This window comes from Rutilus rutilus (assembly GCF_951802725.1).
Source record: "Rutilus rutilus genome assembly, chromosome: 23".
Classification (NCBI taxonomy): Eukaryota; Metazoa; Chordata; class Actinopteri; order Cypriniformes; family Leuciscidae; genus Rutilus; species Rutilus rutilus.
The window spans coordinates 24,972,005-24,992,270 of NC_140233.1; the positions used below are offsets into that span (position 1 = coordinate 24,972,005).

At 39.2% G+C, this 20,266-nt stretch overlaps 1 protein-coding gene across 2 annotated transcripts; it reads right to left on the reverse strand.

Moving 5' to 3' along the window:
• Positions 1-236: 236 nt before the first annotated feature.
• On the reverse strand, positions 237-19,298 carry nfatc3b (nuclear factor of activated T cells 3b). 2 transcript variants are annotated; one of them, XM_084397070.1, is made up of 10 exons: positions 18,836-19,298; positions 14,983-16,144; positions 14,626-14,788; positions 13,521-13,720; positions 8,608-8,780; positions 8,047-8,187; positions 6,923-6,978; positions 6,649-6,775; positions 3,764-4,549; positions 237-877 (listed from the first exon to the last, which is right to left on the reverse strand). In XM_084397070.1, the coding sequence occupies exons 1-10, from the start codon at positions 18,918-18,920 to the stop codon at positions 810-812; spliced, it is 2,961 nt and encodes a 986-aa protein (XP_084253196.1). In that variant the 5' UTR covers positions 18,921-19,298; the 3' UTR covers positions 237-809. The 2 variants fall into 2 exon arrangements, with proteins under 2 accessions (XP_084253196.1, XP_084253195.1); XM_084397069.1 differs by having other exon boundaries at positions 3,764-4,552.
• Between the last annotated feature and the right edge of the window lie 968 nt (positions 19,299-20,266).

Sequence of the window (20,266 nt, forward strand, 5' to 3'; positions counted from 1 at the left end):
ACACAAACTATGGAAACTCGTTATTAATAGAGCTGAATAAATGCATACAACATTTAAACATCTTTACATTTTATTATTATAATTAAAATGTGGAATTTCTTAATTTTATATAAAAAATTGGATACTTTAAATATGTTTAAACCTTTCAAACAAACAAACAAACAAGGTGAATATGTATATAGGCTACGATTTCATATTATTCAGTTTCAGTTCAAGCATATTTCTTGGAGCTCATGAAGATTGTCACAAAATCTCTTTTATGTTCAGTAAAAATTCATAAATACAAAGACATTTCAAAAGCTTATCAAGCAATGGGAAAGTTATGGTAAAATATCTAGTGAAATGCCAAACAGGAAACAGTTCTTTAAAGTCAACACTCGGCAGATTAAAACATGAGATTGTGCTTTATAAGCTAAACGCTGCATATTTTGTCTTTATAATTTAAACTTTTTTTATGATTATCATAATTTCCAAGAATATATTTCACATTTATAATCAAAAGGAGTAAATTGAAGACAAATGAAACATTTCAATAAGATCATTAAAAGGCCCGTCAGGAAAAGGCACATATTGAATCAAAAGCTATGACTGGTCATTATTTCACATTCACATTTGATATGCTCGGTTAAAATCCATAAGCATCCACTTTTAAGCAGAAAACTTTTATGTACATGATATTTCTCATAGAAAATCGTTTCTACATGTGCAGTAAATGCAGGATACTGAGACCGAATCAGTCCAAGCGGTTTCAATGAGATGTCCAGGTCTCGGGTCCTCAGTTTCCGTTGAGGATCTTTGGGATCTTTGAGTTACGGGGCGCTGCTGGCGTTCCCTGAATCTGGAGTCTCGAACAAGTCTCTTACAATGATTTCACTTACTGCAAAGAAGAAGAAAGATCTTTGTTTAGGGGTGAATCTCACATATACTGTATATATATCAACATCAACATCAACATTCGTTATCATTGTCCATCTCTATTAAATCCACCTGAGGGCAGTGTTGTGTGTGTATAACATGAGTATTTCCTCTACAGTGGCGTTAAACCAGAGACTGAAACTTCATCATAATTATTACAGTGTTTTACTGTTAAGCTTCCAACCTAAAAGCTCAAGCCTAGTCTCAGCTAGGTCCTGAAATACAGCCGGTTTCGTTGACAAAAAGCCTTTCCAATAACCAAACACATCTATTAATACACTTTAAACAAACAACAAGTTATTTACAACATGACTTTCATTACACATATGGAGAGAAACAGAGCATACAGTGAGAGCTATACATATATTTAAGCCAGAAAAGGTAGATGTGTGCATTAGGACAAGAATCTGTTTGAGCAAAGATGAAAGACAACAACACACATACACACACGCCACTCTCTCTCTCTCTCTCTCTCTCTCTCTCTCTCTCTCTCTCTCTCTCTCTCTCTCTCTCTCTCTCACACACACACAAACACACACACTCTCTCTCTCTCTCTCTCTCTCTCACTCTCTCTATCACTCTCTCTCTCTATCACACTCTCTCTCTCTCTATCACACTCTCTCTCTCTCTCTCTCTCTCTAAACTTTTTCATACCCCCCCCCCCCCCCATGGGGATCCGCTGGCTGAATACAATGACAGACACAAACTTGTAATATTTGCATTTATGCTTACATTCACATTTGCAGTACGACCTCAATGAGGAACTTGCAACTTCAAGGTGTGAAATTTGAAATTGCAGTGACAGATTTTGAGAAGTTGCAAGTGCGTCATTGAGGTTGTACTGCAAATGTGAATGTAAGCATAAATGCAAATATATATATTACAAGTTGTTTGTGTCTGTCATTGTATTTCTGTGAATGCCATTTTACACATTTGTGTCTACTTGTCTGCAGCTTCAAATTCAGAATACAGGTTTGTGACTATTGTCTGCGAGTGCAAAGTTCAACATTCAACTTCAGATTTTTATTTTACAGGTTTCCACATTGGAGCTGTGAGTGTAAATGTTCACGTGCAAGTACTCAAATTCACATCTACGCGCTCTCGAGTTTTGCTACTCTTACCTTCATACATTTGGCTACACATAATGTAACCTGTACACACACTCTCTCTCTCTCTCTCTCTCACACACACACACACACACACACACTGGCACTGAAGGGATCATGAAGCCGGACAACAGCACTCACTCATCAGGGGTGTTCAGTCCTCTGCACCTGTGCTCTCCACACGCCACTGGTGCGCCAGGTAACGCAAATACTGCACAAGTTCTGTCCTGCCAGGGTTTGTTTAATTATAATGAATATTTAAAATATTCCATTATAATATTTATGATGTAATTTATTATTTAATCTGAACCCTGTTTTCATATTTATTTTATTTAAAAATGAAACAATTATTTTATGTATTAATTTATTTTTGTTATTAATAAAGAAGAAAAAAGAAGAAATAAATTCATACAGGTTTGGAACAACTTGAGGGTGAACTGTTCCTGTAATAAATAAATATATTCTACTCTATACTATCCACAGAAAGAAAAAACAAAGTTCAAGTTCAATCAAACTTCTACTTTCATTTAAACTGTTTTCCAGGCTAACAGTAGCAACATCTAATGTGAAGTATGCAAGACTGTCACAATACAGCTGCGCAAAACTAGCGGCGGATTAGCCTTCACGTTATATTTAGCTCGTTCAGTGACTCCATGCAATGCCAGTATCCTCTTTCCCACTGCACTGCGGGACTAGAGACTATAATTAGGCCCAAACCAAACCGGCTTCCAGACACTAGGGGTGGCAGCTGCTAGTTTTCTAGAGAGTAAACAAAAATCCCGGCTAACATATGCCACAAAGTTAGTGCATATTCTGTTAATGTAGCTTGGCGTGAGTTACTGTCCCAGCATGAGACACGGTCAAAAGCGTGTATCGCATGTAAACAGATAATATGGTCTGGAATAAACAGGTACAGTCACACAGTAATACTAGGTGTTTGTAATAATATTACCACTGAAAATACTTTTGAGCCGACCCTTAGTTTGTACAAACAAGCAAATCTCATTTACAGTAATGCACTTACAATTGCAGTCTATAGGAAAAGGAGAGTTTAAAAGGATAAATGTGAAACTTGTATGTTTGTTGCTTGGGGAGTAAATTTGTTTTTTAGCGGTGGGAATACTGTTCTAGGCAGCTAAGACTTGCTGTTAAAGTCCCCCTGTAGTCAATAATTGTATCCCTTATAACTCATCTTTGATCACCAAAATTTAAATTATTCATGAAAAAAAATATTCATGTCTTAAATAGACTGAATGTAACTCTACACCCTTGCCTCATTTAGTATACACAGTTCTATGAATATGCAAATGAGCCCCGCCTCCACTCACTCACTCAGCTCAGAGATCCACTGGTTGACGATCACACGTTGATCTGATTGGTTACAAGGCAGTTTGTGACGTCAGAAACACCAGCGATTTCAAAACATGTTTTTGAGACTGTCTTTGGTTCACTGCAGTTTTAAGGAGAAAATACTCAGCAATGCTGTCGACTTATGAATTTACACATGGTTTGTCTTAAAGCACCACATAGACATATAAACAACATTAAAAGCTGGATTTTCACCACAGGGGGACTTTAAGTTTATGTCTATACCTCTGAAACAGTTGTGGGGAATCCCTTGCCTCAGAGAGTAATTAAGATTGTTTATACAAACTGAGAAACAGCTCTAAACGAATTTCAGTGGTAATCAGCATTGTTCCCTTAACTTCAGTAATTTAAACCAGTTCTCCTTGGAGTCTTACCATCATCAAGAGTGATATCCTGTAGGCCTATGGACTGGAAGCCAAGCTCTTTCTCTTCATTTGGTTCCTGTTTAATATCAAGGCTTTCTCCACCTTGTGGCAAACTGTAACGTTCGCTGGACTCCTCAAGAGATGTGCCTGAAGGTTGAGGATCCATCAAGCTCTCTCTGATAGACGGTGAGTTGGAAGGCACTTTGGCAAGAGTAGGCTGCTGGGAAAGAGGAAGCACCTGGGAAGAGGAGGACTGTGGGAACTGCACCGGATCCAGACCAGATGTTTCCACATTTGCGCTGGTTAGAGCAGAGGTACTGGACACTGAGATAGAGCCATGGTTGTAGAGATTAGGAGTGTGTTCTGAAGGGATGCCTTGGTATCCTTCACCTCGGTGAGACCTGGGTTGCTCTGCAGGGATTTGGGATGACTTGCAGCCTTGCAGTGAACCCCCAACCATTGGAAGACTAGGTTGTCCTTTGTAAGACAGATCCTGTTGAGGTTTTTGGTACAAAGAGTTGTTGAAATCCACCAGTGAGAACATAGGGCGGAGATCTGCTACGGCATCAAGGCTTCGGTCTGCCGGATGAGAGCGGCTCAGATGCAGATCCTGAGGCGAGTAGCAGAGATGGGCTGAAGATGGAGACCCTTCGGTCAGCAGCCACTGCTCGAGAGGCTGGACCTCATCTGAGGAGACTGAGTCCCCAGTGGTGCTAAGACTTGTTGGGGACGTGGCTGGATGCTGGCCGTTGGTGTTAAGATCCGGCCTCATGCCAAACTCCTGCTTCACATGCACTGCTTTGGAAGGAGGGTGTTCAACACATTACAGATTAGCTTTGTGGACATTTATTCATTTCTCAAAATACTAGAAAATTGATATATTGTCCAATTGAGTCCTAAATTCTGTCCAGTTCTATAGTAATCTAAGGCCCTGTTTACACTTGGTGTTAAAGGATTAGGTCACTTTCAAATAAACATTTCCTGATAATTTACTCTCCCCCATGTCATCCAAGATGTCCATGTCTTTCTTTCTTCAGGCGAAAAGAAATTATTATTTTTTGAGGAAAACATTCCAGGATTTTTTTCCATATAATGGACTTCAATGGCAACCAACGGTTTGAAGGGTCTCAATGCAGCTTTAAAGGCTCTAACATCGTTAGACATCCAGGATATGCACACGTAAGGACCATTTTAAACAATAAACTGACACAAATACATATAAATATACGTCACGCGTGACCTTTCCAACGTGATGATGTAATGCGTGGCGCATCTCAGTGATAGTACAAGACGGGCATTTGTGATTAAAAAGTATACATATATATATATATATTTTCTCTAGATAAGACCCTTATTCCTTGGCTGGGATTGTGTCGAGACTTTAAAGCTGCACTGAAACTGCAATTTGGACCTTCAACCCGTTGGTTGCCATTGAAGTCCATTATATGGAGAAAAATCCTGGAATGTTTTCCTCAAAAACTTTAATTTATTTTCGACTGAAGAAAGAAAGACATGGACATCTTGGATGACATGGGGGTGAGTAAATTATCAGGAAATTTTTTTTTGAAAGTGAACTACTCCTTTAAGATGCGTTTTGGTCGATCGGATCACAAGTAGACGAGGGAGACACATTCCCGTTTACACCTGGTGTTTTAATCGATCTCTTTTGTCCACTTTCAACCACTTCTGTCCTGATTTCTTTGAGAGGAGAATGTTTACACATGAGGACAGTAGGCGGAGAGTAGATGGTCTTTTGTGGCTGTTCGAACACATTTGACCACATGAGCGTTTACCCTACGAAAGCAATCCGGTCAAATGTGTTTTCGACTACCTGTAAAAGTGGTGGAAAGTGGACAAGCTCAAAACGTTTTAGACCCTGTTTACACCTGTATTTGGCGTTGTCCACTTGTGATCCTATTGACCAAAACACATCTTAATACCAGGTGTAAACAGGGCCTCAGTCTCAGACAGCATGACATATTATACACATTATACGGATTTCAAAGTTTTCAATCTCCAAAACTAGAAGCTCAAATTTGATTGGTTAGCCTCTACCCCAGGTGTTGCCAATCCAACAGACCTTCAGTTCTAACCCTGCCCCAATATTCATGAGTAATCCTGAACACCTTGAGTAGTGTGTTTGATTAGGCATGGAAATAAACTCTGCAGGGTGGTAGCCTTCCAGGAGCAGGGTTGGCTATCCATGTCCTACACAATTTTTTTTTTTTTACAAGTTACCAGGCTCCTACAACGAACGCTTCAGAACATCTATTAAATCTGTTCAGAGTTTTGTTTGAGACACCTAGGCCTTGTTTCTGCCTCGTATTAAGATGTGTTTTGGTGATCCGATCACAAGTCATCAGCTGAGACATTCATGATTCCCCCTGGTATTAACATATTAACTGTGACTACTAGTATTTGGATTTTGTTGAATTAAACAGGAAAGGAATTGAAGGAAATGCAAGTAAATGAAAATGATAAGGAGATCAGCTGCGTTTCCCATTGAAAATGGTGTGTTTTTGTACCACACAGTGAAGTTTGAATGACTTGTCTTAGTGTGCTCTCACAACACGTTAGGTGAAAGGGCGACGAGTAGTAAGTGCTTCACTGCGGTCCGAGACGCACTAAGGACGGAGCGTTTCTACTACTACAAAGCCTTTTTGTGGTCACAAGTGTTTTTGACTACCTCTGTATGTGGTTTCAGTTTCAGTGAAATGTTTAACACGTTTCTAGAGACTGTTCATTACATGAATGAGCTACTACCGGTCTATTTTAGATTGACCTGAGGTTGGTCTTTGATATATTAGTCGGACTGCCTCTTGTCGTCGAACTGGCAGTTCTTGCCACCAAAGTGGACCAGAGTTGCTGATAGTTCTACTCGCAAGGATCATTACCTGAAAGATAGGTGAAGAACTGTGAGACACTTCTCTTCCTTTTGCCATTGCTGACATAGAACTGCACCTGGATGGAGGAAGCCGTGGTTTTCTTGTAGTACGGAGGAATCTTTACCACTATGCTTGTCTAAACAGGAATGGGAACACACAAGAGACACCTGTAATTATAGATCTCAATGGGATGTGCATTTAACAATGCACATATGCCATGCTGATTAAATAAATTGAGGAATATCAGTGTTTTACAACAAAATCAATAACTTATTATGCTCACATTTTGACTCTTCTCTTGTAAAGCCCTCACATCGACCTCCCATTGTGTTTTACCATCTGTAATGGAAAAAAAAAGACAATACAAAGGCTCTTTTGTTATTACAAAACAAACTGTCATCCAAAATGTATTGCTAGACTACTGATCTAAAAACAGCTCCAAATTAGACCAGAGAGCCATGGGCTGCGTCTGGAGGTGTAATCCGGAGGTACTACATTTGCCATGTTGTCATTATCATGTGATCTACCGGCGTAAGTTACGTTGCTTCACTGGCATTCATAAATCCTCTCCCGTGGCCTCACGGGACAGGAAAGTGTCCATCATACACACACTTCAGAATCTCGCCGGAAGCAGTAGGTCATCCGGGTACTTTTAGCCTGTTGTTTTATGAGTACTGTGAATTCAGACATACTTCTTTTGTCACATGGTTTTGCCTACTATATTAGGTAAGTATGCAATTTCGGATGCAACCTAGCTGTGTGTCAGGGTTATGTTTGATCTGTTTAAGGGTACGTTTACACGACAATGATATGCTTAAAACATAGAAGTTTTTCCTTTGAGTTTTCCACGTACAGAAGACACTTGTCAAAATGATCCCCATTCACACGGATCCGGCAAAACCCTGTATTCTGCTGCCAGGCCATTAGATGGCGATGAAACACTACAGACTGTACAAGTAATATGAATCTGCATAACGTCATCGTTTCCACAGATTCACGTTGTTATTGTTTACACGGAGACCGTTTTCAAAAGTTTGCTTTTTCAGCCACCCAAAACGCTGTTGTCGTGTAAATGAACGGCCAAAACACACAAAAAGTTGTCGTGTAAACAGCTCCTGAGTCTCCAGGGTTACTCAGTGTGTAGTTAGTCATGTCAACTGTGTCTCATTTCTTTGACTAGTTCACTGTGTATTTAAGCCCTGTGTTTGGTTCAGTTCAGTTCTGTTATTGTTGCGCTAAGCTTGGTTGTTCTGTTCCTGCCTGAGAGTTTGTTCCTGAGTGGTACTGTTTCCTTTTTGTTCTTGTTAATAAATTTAAACTGCTGCAATTAGATCCTCTTTCTCCTCGTCTCTGCAACCCGCAAGTTACACTGTGAGAATAGTTATTGTAATAGATGATTTCACTTACCAGAGCTCTTTTCTAGAAAGACCACTATTGATTCTGGACTGATGTTTTGGCCTGTTATAAGCATCTCTTCTCCTCCAGTCACAGAACCACAGGCGGGACTAAAGCTTTCCACTTGAGGAAGTTCCTGAGCTAAGCGTTGAGCTAGTCAACAGAGAAAAACAATGGCTGTAAATTGCAGTGGAAATGTTTATCAATACGGTTCGGTGACATTTTCAAATACAAAATTAGATTATTGTGGCTATTAGTCAATGTCTGTTAACTTTGTGGCCATCTGTATAATGTATTTAAAACTTTTTTAAACTATTGTAAATATTGAAAGTTTTCTTTTACATGTTTAAAATGTACAATATTTCTCTTATAAGGAAATGGACCAAATATTTTGATGACATCAACTTGTTCACATATACATTTTTGATCCAGGAAATGCTCTCTAGAATGAGGATATTCCTCCACCAATCTCAGTTGACTTAGACATGCAATAACTAGCATATAATATTTAACGTATTCAATGCATGTTTTCACATAATTTCACATAGGAAATCCACATAAAAAAAAACTTACAGCATTCTATTGGTACGGACGCCACCTGCAGCGACAGCACTTTGCCGTTGTGCTGTGGGATATGAACACGAAACACGGTGCGCACACGCGTGTTCTTACGCCCGATATCAGTCTCTCCCTTACGCAACTCGATGTCTGAGTTTCGTAGCTTCAGGATCCCAGCACAGTCGATGCTTTCAAAGAAAGATGACAGAAGACAGCCATTAAAGATAGTCAGTTAAATTCTGTTTATTTAATAAAATTGCAAGTTAGCAAGTGATATTAAACCAAAGAGTGACATAAATGGTGCTATTTGCTGACAGTGGCTCAGAGCAACTCAATATAAACTATTAGCTATAACTCACATTTAAAGTCCCCCTGTGGTGAAAATCCAGCTTTTAATGTTGTTTATACGTCTATGTGGTGTTTTTAAAATTCTTTAAGACAAACCATGTGTAAATTCATAAGTCGACACCATTACTGAGTATTTTCTCCTTAAAACTGCAGTGAACCAAAGACAGTCTCAAAAACACGCTTTGAAATCGCTGGTGTTTCTGACGTCACAAACTACCTTGTAACCAATCAGGTCAACGTGCCGGCGGGCTTTAGCATATCATTAACAGCAAACTGGCATATCATTGACTATGAAGCAGTGGAGTCTCAATAGAAGTCAGGTTATCCCAGTATATTTTTCTGTTGATATGAAAAATCGGGTAGATTTAGCAATATAGCGGGTGTATGATGTTTATTAGTGGTGTCCGCAGAATAACATAGGGTTCATAGACAATTGGAAAAGTTTTTGGGGCAGACCTGACCTGTTGAAAATGGATGGTGCTGCTCTTCTCTCTAGTAATATGGCACATAGTCTTAGAGCTCAAACATGAATTGGGGCTCAGGTCAGGAAGCAGACAGACTGGCTAAACCGACCGTCTGCCGTCTCACGTCACTGAGGTCGGATAAATCCCATCAAATAGAGACTCTTTCACCTAGATATCATCATATAGAGACTGTGTCTTTTCCCCGAATTAGGAAATACAAAAAACTCCTAAACCCATTTAAGGGTAAAAATGTAATTGATGTTCAAAAAAAAAAAAAACAAGATATAATACAAATTAATAAATGATAAAGCTTGGGTTGCTGAATATTCGATCCCTTACTTCAAAAGCACTTATTGTTAATGATATGATTACAGATTATAACCTAGACATGTTGTGTCTGACAGAAACCTGGCTAATTACAGACAGTTACATTACTTTACATAATCTATAGTAATATCTTCAGAATTACTGAGAAGTCTAGTTTCAAATTTAATTATTTTGAAGTGTTGGTGCTTAATGTAACAATATATAGTGTAAATGATAAATCATGTTTGACATTTGTGCTGGCTACTGTATACAGGCCACCATACAAACTTCATCAAAGAATTTGCTGACTTTCTATCAGAATTAATATTGACTGCAGATAAAGTACTAATTGTTGGTGATTATAATATACACATAGATAATGAAAAAGATGCATTGGGATTGGCATTTAAAGACATTGCAAACTCAATTCGACTTGGACAACACGTGTCAGGACCTACTCATTGTTGTAGTCATACTCTAGATCTAACATTATCACATGGAATAAATGTTGATGCCATTGAAATTCTGCAGCAGAGCGATGACATCTCAGATCATTATCTAGTCTCGTGTAAACTTCATTTAGCCAAGGCTGCAAAGCCGACTCTGTGTTATAAATATGTTAGACCTATCACTTCTGCCACTAAAGATTGCTTTAATAATAATCTTCCTGATCAGTTTCATCATCTCAGCATCCCAGATAGCTTAGAAGAACTTGATATTGCGACAGAAACTTTTAACACTCTCTTCTCCAGCACTTTAGACACAGTTGCTCCTTTGCGCTTAAAGAAGATTAAAGAAAATAGTCCAACGCTGTGGTACAACGAGCACACTCGGGCCCTTAAGAGAGTAGCCAGAAAAATGGAGCGCAACTGGGAGAAAACAAAACTAGAGGTATTTCGCATTTCATGGAGAGAGAGAGCACGAAGTTCTGTTTGGTACAGAAAAGCCTTAAAAACTGCTAGACCTGCTTATTTTTCGACTTTCTTAGAAGAAAAAAAAAACACAACCCTAGGTATTTATTTGACACAGTGGCTAAATTAACAAGAAATAAAGCTTCCAAAGAGAATAGCAGTAATGACTTTATGAACTTCTTTACTTACTACATGATTGATAATATTAGAGAGAAAATTATAACTATGCAACCATCTACTACAGGAAATAATGAGGAAAAATTCCATTCATTCATTACTATAGGAGAGGAAGAATTTACTAAACTCGTTATATCATCTAAATCAACAACATGTATGTTAGACCTTATACCGACTAAGCTACTGAAAGAGATGCTTCGAGAGATCATAGATCCTCTTCTTAAAATAATTCATTCATCTTTGTCATTAGGATACGTACCAGAAACTTTTAAGCTGGCTATGATTAAACCTCTTATTAAAAAAAACGCAGCTTGATCCCAGAGAATTAGTCAATTACAGGCCGATCTCGAATCTACCCTTTTTGTCAAAGATACTAGAAAAAGCGGTATCCTCACAACTATGTTGCTTTTTAGAAATAAATGATATATCTTCAGTCAGGATTTAGACCGTCCCATAGTACTGAGACAGCTCTCGTTAGAGTCTCTTATCATCCGATCGTGGTTGTATCTTCTCTATTACCACAACATTCTTTTAAATAGACTCAAAAATTATGTTGGCATTAGTGGAATTGCATTAGCATGATTAAATCATACTCATCTGACCGTTATCAGTTTGTAGCAGTAAATGAAGAGATGTCTTATCAATCACAAGTTCAGTATGGTGAACCACAAGGCTCAGTACTAGGACCGTTGCTGTTCACCCTGTGCATGCTACCCTTAGGAGATATCATTATGAAGCATGGCATTAGTTTTCACTGTTATGCTGATGATACTCAGCTCAATATCTCTTCGCGCCCCGACGAAACTTACCAATATACAAAATTAACGGAATGCATAGCTGATATAAAAATGTGGATGACTAGTAATTTCCTATTGCTTTATTCAGAAAAAAAAAAGATTCTAATGATTGGACCAAAAACCTCTGCACGTACTAACCTAGAATACTGTCATGTCTTCGTCGTCAGGTAGGAACCTGGGTGTGCTCTTTGATACCAATCTTTCATTTGAAAGCCACGTTTATAGCATCTGTAAAACCGCATTCTTCCATCTTAAAAAATATATCTAAATTACATTATATGCTCTCATTGAAAAATGTGAAACAGTTAGTTCATGCGGTCATGACATCAAGGCTAGATTATTGTAATGCTCTACTGGGTGGTTGCCCTGCACGCTTAATAAACAAACTACAGCTAGTTCAAAACGCAGCAGCTCGAGTTCTTACCAGAACCAGGAAGTATGACCATATTAGCCCGGTTCTGTCAACACTGCACTGGCTCCCTATTAAACCTTGTATACATTTAAAAATATTGCTGATTACTTACAAAGCACTGAATGGTTTAGCTCCGTAGTACTTGAGCGAGCTCTTAAAGCATTATAGTCCTTCACGTCTACTGCGATCTCAAAACTCTGGCCAGTTGATAATACCTAGAATGTATTAATCAACAAAATCAACTGTGGATCCAGGCCGTATCCAGACCAGATGGAGGACCTGCACCTAGACACGACCACAACGCTTCCCTGAAGTGTCAGCAGAGATTGTGTCAACTAGACTCTCATCGACACGACAGCCATCAGCATTGAACTGAACTGAGCTAGACGATGACATCACGGTTTACTCCAGAGTGGATATATGAACTAAATTAATAACTTTTTTTTTAAACAAAAATGAGACATTACTGAACTTACTTAAGCTGGACAGTGATGCTATTTTCTTCTGGAAACAAACTTTTTTTGCATTATTTTCCTGTTATCTCTGTAAAACTGCTTTGAAACAATCTGTATTGTTTCTGATGATTGTTAGAAGGCAGACTGAGATGGCGAACGGGAATATGGTTCATGTAATATTAGCAACACATTATTAGCTGTTTTTTTTTACATAGTCAAGCAAAAGTAAATCATATTAATTAGCGTTATGTGTCCGACGTTGTAAAGAGCGATACATGTGCAGCGTTTACCTCAGTAAGTTGACAGAGTGTATCTCTGAGCTGCTGTGAGTGAGTGGAGGCGGGGCTAATTTGCATATTCATAGATCTGCGCATACTAAATGAGGCAAGGGCTTAGAGTTGCATTCAAGCTATTTTAAGGCATGAAGAATTTTTTTTTCACAGGAAAAAAACTTTTAAATATGTAATTGTGTTGATCAAAGATGAGATTCAAAGATTAAAATCATTGACTACAGGGGGACTTTAAGTCATTTCACTTTGTCGTATGCATTCATGACACCTGCATATACTCAACACCATCACAATATTGAAGTTTCTATTAAAAGCCTGGACAATTTGGTAGTGGGTTCCACTGTAGAAAGTATCTACTCATAATCAGCCATGATTAATTTGTTTCTGTTAGAAAAACTGTCAGATAATAAGATGGGTACCATGAAAAAAAGATTGATTCTATACTGTCATGTCGGCTCCCATGAAGCAATCCACTCCAGCTTTAATTAGGGTCCTGATATAAATTGAGTCTTCACCTCGTTTGAGTGCAAATCATTTTAAACATATTTTATTAAAAGTACTATTTATTCCCCGAGGGGCAAAATTGAACAAAAAATTAAAAGTTCTGTTCTGTTCTGAATTTCACATATTTTCCATTAAGAGCTGCCATCTTCTTGTTCGAAAGACTAACCTGTCAGCCATGTCAATATATCATTTATGCAAAAAATCTCTCTCTCCAATGCGTGCAGGTCATGGTGAATGTAAATCAGAGGTTTGTTTGACAGGTACCTGGCACACATGTTGTTTTCAGGAAGGAGAGGAATTTCAAGAACTTTGGTGCTGGATATCACTGTCTCTTGACTCGGAGTCGCTACAGTTTTGCCAGTAATCCGATGCACTTGATAGAACGGGTGTGGCCTGGTGTAACGATCATCCGCTGTCCCAATGAACATCTGCAGGCTGATGGGTTTATCATTACACCCTATTAGCTACAGATGCGAGAACAAACAATATGAGTAAACATGCAGCTGATTATTCCAAATAAATGGTATGTGCCTATCCATCATTCATCAACTCTTTAATGCACTATAGCCCTTAAAGTATTCAAAGTAGCCCACATCAGGCTGGCCTTTCCAGCCAACATTCAAAGTTTGTGTTGAATAACTTTACTTTTCTAGTTTTCAAAGCTAAGAACTTCTGTTCCTCTAATGGCAGGAAAGGTTGTCCATTTGTGTTATTGGTAGCTAGGGTAAACAAACAGGCCAACACATGTAACATTAGCTTGTACCCTGTTAAAAATACCACACGCTGACTGGATCAAAAGCTCTCTCCATAAGACTGTCTGATATTCATCACATGAATCACATTAATCTTAACTTCTATTATAGGCAAATTAGATCATTTATCCAATATTTTAACGTCTTTTTAACAAAAAAAAAATATATATAGTGCATAATAATATTAATATAAATAATTAAATACATTCAAACAATAATCTGGTATTTTGGTCTTTTATTTTTACTGGAGCAGGTGTCAGATGAGGAACAAACCTTGAGGTATGGAACCCATCCTCAATTTACCAGAGTAATGAAAACAATACAGTTTCTGTGATGAACAAAACCAACACAGAACAAGTAGGCAATGATGGATGAACTACTCCATCAATAATTAATCATAATCAATGAATCACATGTACATATTTCCATTTATAATTCACTAGTGGCACCAAATGGAATTGCAAAAATGACTGTTTCCAAACAGATGTTTTTTTTCTCCCATCTGCCATTTTTCAGACAAACAGGTAACCAGGCCCTGAACACAAACCAATGCCAGAAATCTTCACCTATAAGGGAATTTATCAAAGGCTAATGTGAGAGCTGGTGTAAAACCTGACCTTCACAACAGGGTGTCTTCCACAGTCAGATTTAATGGCCCCTCGACTGCCCTCCGTCTCATAATGGGCTCTGTGGTGAGGTTTAGGTTGGATCTCGATCTTTAACTCACATTGGCCACACTGACTGGGCAGAGGACATTCCAGTGGAGGTAAAGATGTGGACCTGAGCAAGAAATAAAGAACAGCAGTGGCTTTAACAAACGTAGCTGTTGTTTTTGGGAATTGGTCAATCAATGAAACAGAGCACCCATTGTTATAACACTGATAACGATGGAGCAACAAGGCTAACAATCTATTATATAACCGGCACTTAAACCAAAGGTCTTAAATCAAGTCCTATGCATACATGCAATTTACCTGTATAAAGGAGTAGTATTGACTTGTTTGGGTTTAGCCCAAGGGAAGTGTGTTGGAACGGCTAAGAAATGTTCCATGATATCCTCTTTCCTTAAACTGGGCAGGGACACAGCTATGCCCGAGTTTAGCAATGGATTTGCAAGACCTTGGTCTTGAAGACCTGAGTCCTCATGTCCAGGCAACAGAGACGCTTGATCCTGGTGGTGGTTGGTCTGATACGTTCTTCTTGTTTTGGATGGGATGTCTACCTCCAGTGGAAAGGTCTGGTAGGGGGCAAACGTGGCACCGCTCATCGACGTCTCCTCAGTGACACTCCCCCGAGGAGAGTGAGATGGTGTTACGTTGGGGGAAAGGTGAGGGGACGCCAAACCAGGAATGACCTCCGCACTGGAATGTCGCCTTTTCCCACATGGCGATGTTGGCCGAGAGGAGGGCCGAGAGGAGGGCCGTGAGGACGAGGAGTGTGGATGGGGACTGAGCCACGTGTCCTCAGTGATGCTGGTGCGGGGCGACTGATACGGTGACAGCGACTGATATTGCAGAGCATGCGCATGATGTTGTTGGTAACGATACCAAGAGTCGTCTCCATATGTAGCCATGCATCCAGGTGAACCGAAGGGGGAGACGAGCGGAGACACTTGAGGAGACGCCTGGGGAGAGGTGAGGGGGGACGGCAGAGGAGACGTCAATGGTGACACTAGAGGAGACGCCAGCCGAACTCGAGCGGCCGCCTCGTTCAGCTCTGCCTCCACATCATCGTAGATGTGCGAGAAGGATTCACAGGACGAGGCATCAGACAACCAGCTGCGGGACGACAAACTGCTGCAGGGGCTGGGACACAGTGAGGACGTGTCCCTATAGGATCCATCCAATGGCAGGAAGAGCTGGTCCCTCGATAGAGACCCAGCACACGCTTCCCCACAAGCTCCTGCTGACTGGCCCAACTGGTGGGTTCCCAGATCCTGGAGGCAGTTGGCTGGGATAGAGGTGATCTGGATGCTGGGACAGTCAAACACCCTGCTGGGAGAATCCATGGGTTGCAGGGAACCAGGGTGAGGGGTGCCATAAGGCTGGTTTGTATAGCTGTCCTGCTGTTCTGTGGGATGGTTGGGGTCAGAAGGAAAGAGAGGGTAGGAGTTGGCATCATCATCCGATCTGGATTCTAGAGTAACAGGAAAAAGGTTCATTTTAACACAAGACCCCTTAATATGACATATCTTGGTTTACACTTAAGGCTGGAATACACTACTCAACGATCTGCCAATGCTTAGATGCCGAAAGTCAATGTATGATGGTCACAGACTCCAATTTTTCATCACACATGTTTGATATTTTGAGCCGATTTTAGAACACACAGCTGCGTTTCCATTACCCTTCAAATTGCGCAAATTGAAATTGTGAATTGAAAATACTAATACTCCCAATTTACTCCCAATCCTCGCATTTACAGGTCACCTGACGTACGTAACAATCGATCATTCTTTACAGATGGCACGGTATGTTTGGACAGAAGACGAGACAGAGTTCTTCATTAAACTCATAAAAGAAAAAAGTATTATGGGAATACTGGATTCTAGTAACATGCCTATGTCTCTCCTTCAATTAAAAACAATAGCTGGTTTGGTGGCTGGGATGTACGTAAACCTTCCAACATCCCTTGCCATGATTTTTTGGAAAGACTTATCGCAAGAGGATAAAAATGACGTTTTAGTCGCATAACATCGGTTAATGGAAACGCCGTCATTTCGCAATAGTTTTTGCAATAGCAACATTTATAATATATAGCAAAAGTTTTGCGCAAATCTGTAATGGAAAAGCGACTAGTGTCACGCATCTAGCAACTTGAAAGTCTGGTGTGTGTGATCCTCAGCAGTTTAGTCAGTGTATGATGCCTACTTGCCTGTAGGCACTGTTCAGATTTTAGTCCCACTGTTCAGATTTTAAAAGTCCAGTGTATGCCAGGTTTAACATAAAGTCATTTTTATTTTTGAGAGAAACGGGATAAAAAAAACAAAAAAACAAACAAGAAAAAGTATGGTGGGGCATGATTTTGTCCACTGGGAATTCCTTGTATTTACATTGGACAAAAATGGCTTATTACTTTATTACATACGCTATAGTAATCAATCAGACGAATGAACCATCCAACTCCCATGCAAGCTTGTTTCCACCACTTAATGAAATATAAAAAACTTACTTGCAACTTTTTTTTTTTTTTTTTTTAGAATTGCGTGACATAAACTTGCAATTGCAAGTTATAGGCCTGGTTTCACAGACAGGGCTTAGATTAAGACAGGATTAGGCCTTAGTTTAATTGGGGCATTTAAGTTGCTTTTATAAACATGCCTTAGAAAAAAAACATTACTGATGTGCATCTTGAGACAAAACAATGGCACTGGCATATTTTAAGATATGACAGTGCAAGGTGCTTTCAGTTCTTAAAACAACTCAAACATGTATTTCAGTCTGAGACTAGCTTAAGCCTTGTCTGTGAAGCCAGCGGATAAAGTCAGAATTGCTTGATATAAAGTCACAATTGCATGCCATCAAGTCAGAATTGCAAGATGTAAACTCGCAATTGTGAGAACAAAAGTCAGAATTGTGAGACAAAAAGTCGCAATTTTCTTTTACATTTTTTTTCTTTTCTTTTTTTTATTCCGTGGCGGAAACAAGCTTCCATAAACTCCAGACTCCTTAATCAGAGCCGTTTTCCTTTGCACCAAATGATTGGCCAATCAAGTCAACGTTGTCTACCTTTATTTACCAATGGCTACCTTTATTTTATCATGAAACAAACTTTTAATTATAATGTGCACTGATGAATTGTTATTGTGTACAATGTTTAAGGTCAGAATTGTTTATTAATTTCTTTTTGAAGGATAAATAAATGCAATCCAGTAACTACATTAGGTTTTAATGTACTAATTTAGTAAACGATCCTTCAGAAAAAAAGAAGAAAAAAAACACCAAAAGAAATGTTGTTTTCAAGAGTGAAGAAATCTTAAGCATACTCCAACAGGACACACACTGGCACACTGTAGAGCAAACCTCGAGAGATGCTCTTCTGGCTCATTCAGACACGAGGAAACTGACAGAAGTGCAGCAGTAGCTAAACATAAATATCACACACACACACACACACTCTGATCCACGAGCTAGGGATGCTGTCACACTGATAACACTATCTGTCGACCATAATGAAGTTACACACGCACTCAAGCTTCGACAGTCAAATGCTCAGCAATAAAAACTGAAAGGTGATTTACTGTGAATTTAACCATGCTATCAGCGAGGTTTACCTAAGGATGGAGAAAGATCAATTACAGTGGACAGTATAATTTGCATTAACAACTTAAACAGTAGCCATTTAGGGAAGTACAGTAACATGCTCACAGTGCCAATATTTTTATTAATAATAATTGTGTTAATTATAATTATTATTATTAATTATAATAATAATAATAATAATAATAATAATGGTTATTATTCGTACTATTCTTTTTCTGTCTACAATCCACGACAATTAGACAGGTACAAAACATAATGTTTTACAGTAAATACACGCTTCATGTTTTTGAAAGATGTTTCGCATGATTAGGGTTTTACCTTCCTCTTTAAGCGCTTCAACTACACTTGATGTTGCAAGATAAGGAAGTGACTTTCAGTATTTTAACACAGTTTCATATATTCTGGACACACATACACAGATCCAAACATGGCCACTTCTGTAAAACATTCTAGCCGCGACTCTACGTCGCTCCCATTATAACCGCGCGCGCTTGCACGCACTTCATTGATTATAATCGGAGCGTTGGAATCGTCGCGTCGCGTCCGCTGAAAGTAACGTACAAACCTGCGTGGCTCAGCGACTGATTAGAATAACTGCTTTCCCCAAATATCAGTCTGAAGTCCAGTTCCTCGCTGTAGTTAGTAGTCATTGCATTAGAGACCTCAGCTCAGCTCTACTTTCTTCTGTTGAATTACATAAACAAACAAGCCCATGCGCGCGCAAACGCCACTACAACTCTCCAACTTTCTACAAGCGTCACTTTGGTTGACAAAACAGAGATGGTGTCAGCGCGAAAACCCGGAACACACGGTCCAAAATGTCCTTTCCCCCCCACCTCCACTCAGAAGTTGGTTAGATCGAGACTCTGATGTTGTTTCTTCCCGGACTTTGTTGATTTCCTGCCGTGTTTAATAATCCCATGCTGGGTTTAGAGTTGATCTGAAGTCTTGCGGACACGTAGATGGTTGTGGCAAAGTTACATTTTACGCTGCGACTTCAGACGTGACGTCACGACATTTGACAGACTACAAACGCTCGAAAAGGAAACGCACGCGCGCGCGCGCACGCGGCCACATTTGCAAACAGCAACAATGTAACAAGTGTGCGAGAACAATTCAGTAGAGCAGAGAGCGGTGGGCTTTTATTAGTCGTTTGATACAGTAGACGGAAATGCACACATGATCAATTCATACACACTTAGTTTGCAAAGTCAGAATATGGTTGCGTCTCAAAACATAGTAAGCTCCCTTGCACACACACACACACACACACACTGCCATGGTAACCACAGTTTCCGCTTAAAGTTGTTAATTCTGAAAAAAATACCAACAAAAAATATATTTTAACTTTTTTCTAACTTTATAGAATCGGTCTTTTTTTTTAATAGCAGAGACTTAATATACAATCTCATAGACCTTTTAATCTATCATATGTTTTGGGTTACACTGTCATTTATACAATGCAATAATACATAGTACTGAGTAATACCAACATGTACTTACTGTTGGGTTAGTTGCATGTAATTATTCATAATTTACTACACTAAGTATATGCAACAAGGACACTAAAACAAAGTGTTACTTATTATCTTGATAGCAGAGGCTGTTAGTTTCATTTAAAGGTTAAGTGTCTTTTTTTTTTATCTTATATGCAAAGAACACATGCACTGTCTGTCTGTAACTAAAGTAATCAAGCTATTTATAGGTATATTTCTCCAGAAACACCACAGTGGTACTGGTGTCAAAACACACTTGCTTTGATAAGAGTATCAACCAGTTTAAGGTGTCTAATAAAAATGAAATCTTATTTTATGTGTTCCTGGCTGAATCTGGTTATTATGGTCATTTTTAAAGGCTTGCCTACCCATACAGCTTTTTTTTTTGGATATCATATGTGGCTAATAATGCCTGAAATGCTGTCTAGTGTCGCAACTTACTAGGTTTTGAGAAGCAAACTCTCACATGCGAGTCACTGAGGCTTTCCTTGTTTAATACA